The sequence below is a fragment of the Oryza brachyantha genome, chromosome 2 (genome assembly GCF_000231095.2).
Source record: "Oryza brachyantha chromosome 2, ObraRS2, whole genome shotgun sequence".
Lineage (NCBI taxonomy): Eukaryota > Viridiplantae > Streptophyta > Magnoliopsida > Poales > Poaceae > Oryza > Oryza brachyantha.
Genome location: NC_023164.2, coordinates 19778132 through 19781920, shown reverse-complemented (window position 1 = coordinate 19781920; position 3789 = coordinate 19778132). Strand labels below are relative to the sequence as shown.

General features: G+C 43.3%; 1 protein-coding gene across 1 annotated transcript; it reads left to right on the top strand.

The window, feature by feature from the left end:
- LOC102717315 (3-isopropylmalate dehydratase small subunit 1-like) lies at window positions 1-3571 on the top strand. Its single transcript, XM_015833916.2, has 2 exons — window positions 1-832; window positions 3296-3571. The coding sequence occupies exon 1, from the start codon at window positions 64-66 to the stop codon at window positions 823-825; it is 762 nt and encodes a 253-aa protein (XP_015689402.2). The 5' UTR covers window positions 1-63; the 3' UTR covers window positions 826-832; window positions 3296-3571.
- Window positions 3572-3789: the final 218 nt, after the last annotated feature.

Genomic DNA, 3789 nt, shown 5'->3' with positions numbered 1-3789 from the left:
TCGTTTTTTGCTCCACGCCGCCGGCCCTAAGCCTCTCTCGGTTCCCCACCCACTCTGAACGCTATGGCGGCGGCGGCCGCGGTTCCGGCTCTATGTTTGGCTGAGGCGGCGGCGGTGACAACAGTTCTGGCACCGCGTCCGACGTCGTTGAGGACGTTCAGCAGCAGGAGCTGTGTCGCTTCTATCCGCCGCTCTGCCCTGAAATGCCACCCAAGTCGGCCCCTCACCACGGTGGCCGCCGCGGCTGCGGCGGGGGGCTCGCCCTCGACCGCCGTATTCCACGGCGAGTGCTTCGTCGTGGGGGATAACATCGACACCGACCAGATCATCCCGGCCGAGCACCTGACCCTGGTGCCGTCCAAGCCCGACGAGTACCGCAAGCTCGGTTCTTTCGCCTTCGTCGGCCTCCCTACCGCGGCCTACCCGACGCCGTTCGTCGCCCCCGGCGAGGAGAAGACCCACTATGCCGTCGTCATCGGCGGCGCCAACTTCGGCTGCGGGTCCTCCCGCGAGCACGCGCCCGTTGCCCTCGGGGCCGCCGGCGCCCGCGCTGTGGTGGCCGAGGGCTACGCGCGTATCTTCTTCCGCAACTCCGTGGCCACTGGTGAGGTCTACCCATTAGAGCTAGCGGACACTGGAGCCTGGAAGGAGTGCAAGACCGGGGATGTGGTGACGGTGGAACTTGATAACTGCGTCATGATTAACCACACATCCGGCAAGCAGTACAAGCTGAAGCCTATTGGTGATGCCGGCCCAGTAATTGAGGCTGGCGGGATCTTCGCCTATGCCAGGAAGACCGGAATGATTGCATCAAAGTCTGCGTGAGGGGAAGGTGGGGCATTTCGATCATCATATTTTGCTCTAATGCCTTATTAAGCTACAACATTTCAACTTTGATGGTGGCTCTTAGTGCTTACTGGCAGGGGTGGATCCAGCAAAAAATAGTAAGGGGTCTGACCGGACGATCAAAGTAGTCTAACATAAATTGAAACATGTTGTCTCATATGTTTCAATTTTTCTAGATACACTTGCTAACATATCCATGGAAGAAATTTGTAGGGGGTGGTTCCAGCGCCGATCTGGTAGTATGTTAGTTCCGCCGCTCCGCCGCTGCTTACTGGTAGTATGTTAGTTCTGGAGAATTTAGAGTATCTACCACTAAATTCGTTTACCTTAACTTTTTTACCACTCAATCTGCAGGTACTCTATAATATATCATCAAAATTATTAATTAGTCTATTTGGTACCACTTTCTCTATTTATCATCTATTTAACATTTCTTAATTTCACTTATACAGTTTTCTTAGATTTATAGACATCTTTGCCCTAGGGCCCACCAGTCAGATTAAAAAAGAAAGGATCGATCTGGTTGGATCGGTCTCTCTGTTCAGGCACCCGCCGCCATGACGTTCTTCGTCGGCATGGGCGCCAACGAGCGGACCATCGGCCCACCACCCCGCCGTAGAGCGCCGCCCCACTGGTCCGCCGCCGACCGCCACTCCACCTCCCACGTTGGTTCGGTGCATGGACTCCTGGCTCCCCTGTGCGTGGCGAGAAAGATCGATCCAACCAGAGCGATACTTTCTTTTTGATCTGACCGGTGGGCTCTAGGGGCAAAAATCTCCATAAATCTAAGAAAGTTGTATAAATGAAATTAAGAAATGTTAAATAGATTAAAAATAGAGAAAGTGGTACCAAATAGACTAATTAACCGTCTTGATGATACATTATAGAGTACATGTAGATTGGGTGGTAAAAAAGTTAAGGTAAACGAATTTAATGGTAAATACTCTAAATTCTCGTTATTCTGCTAGGCTGCTACTACGACCCACGGTTCATTGGTAAAAGGATTAACGGTCAGGGAGCAACAGATTTATGTTAGAACAGTGCCTGCTGTTCACCAACTGACACCCCCCTCTTTTCATGCTTATAAACCAAAAAATGAATTTTCAACCTTAAATTTAGTGTTTATTTTGAGTTTTTTTACCTAATTTAATATCGAACATTGACTTTTAAATCGCTAAGAATACATATATAAAAATTTTATTCATAAATTATTTTTCGTTTGTAAATATATAGTTTGGCTTTTTCCATGAAAGACCCAAACAATCACCCCCTGAACTTATATCTTTGAAATGCAATTCATTCTAGTGTAAGTGTGTATGGACAGCTGCCTTTAATATTTTCCAGCTCTAGTGCAATCCTACCATTTACAATTGCTTTTTGTAGGTAACTTGGTTTAGAGTACAATAGTTGTGTGGTTTTAGATATTATTGTTCCCTGAGAGAAATTCTTCCATGATAATCTAGTATATAATGCATAGAGCACTTGGAAATCACCACAAATCGGAACTACTCCAATGTTGGAATGACAAAATATGTATATTTACGTATAACACACTTTGGTGTTGTATGTTGCTCTTGGAATGGTTTGCTGGTTTCCATCTCTAAACAATCTATTCGATTTGAGACTGCATTTCTGACTGTTTCTGCATGTTCTCCTATGCTGATGATTGTCTGATGAACTTTTTTCCACTCATTTTGACATAATGCTTGGCCGAAATTTCAGACCTGAAAAGTGAAACTTGAAACCTTAGTCATGCAGAGATAAATTGATGCAATGTTGAATAGTTCATTTCTTGGAAAGCTGTGGCTTCCCAAAGGCTAGTAATTTTTCAGCAAAGAGCAAACAGATTGAATTTCTCTCCTACCTTTGCTATATCATGAAACAAACTTCAATCACCAAACAGTTCAATCCCTTATGAATTGTTTGAAAGTGACATCTGCCCTTCATCTGAATTATATAACGATCATCCTTCTATGGCAAGGTTGGCATCTCCCTTTATTTTTTGTCAATGAACTTCTAAGGTTTATAGAAGTATTTTACATGTGTTTATGATATTGTTTGTCCAATTTCTCACACCATTCTATTCATAAATTAGATTATTGTGATGTTTCATTGTAAAAACTAATTCCCTGATGTGGAAAGCTGAATCTACACAGATTCAGCAATAAATCTGAACCGCAAATTCAATTTCATGTTATCTGCTGTAACTGGATAGTCATCGTTTTTTCCCCAGTGGTCATTACCAAGGACCATATTCTTTGGATGACCTTGGCTGAATTCCAGACAACCGAAAGCTGAGAGTACCTTAGTTTAATTTCATTAAACATCGTTTCAATTTGATTCGGAATTGGATTCAGAGTTGCACCTAAGCAACTTGCTTTACGTCAAGTTTTTTCTTTCTTTCACAATTTTAATGGCACATGCTGACAATGTGGCATTGAACTTACAGGGAGTTTATTCTGCTGGCAAGATAGTCGAGGCCTCTGCAAGTAGCAAGACTGGATTGAGGATTTGAAGTTATTTCAGTTCTGTTTGCAATATTCCATCAGTTATACTGCTGTTTTGCATAGGTTTTGTGTCTGTTTCTGAAAATAAAAGTTACAGCGTACTGAACTATGATGTATTAGTCCATGTGATCTTATGTAACATGTAATACCCTCATTTGTACCTGCCGAATTGCCTATCTGTTCCAATAATATCGTTTCTTGTCAACTTGTGCCTACAACTCTTGATAGTGTTTTATGGTTGCAGTGCTGGAGCTTTCGATGTGCTATAGCCTGAAGGTATTCGCTTTTTTTGTTTGTTTATGCTCAATGAAAAATATAAATCTGAGATTAACTTAATTTTGATGATTGTAAGCAGAGTACATTTCCGCCATTAATCTATCTGAAAATAAGGCAGTCATTGGAAAGAAATGGTTTATCATCATATAGTGTCAAATAG

Bases quoted from the DNA above. Each gene is read 5' to 3' on its own strand.
- LOC102717315 (XM_015833916.2), top strand. From the start codon at position 64: ATGGCGGCGGCGGCCGCGGTTCCGGCTCTATGTTTGGCTGAGGCGGCG.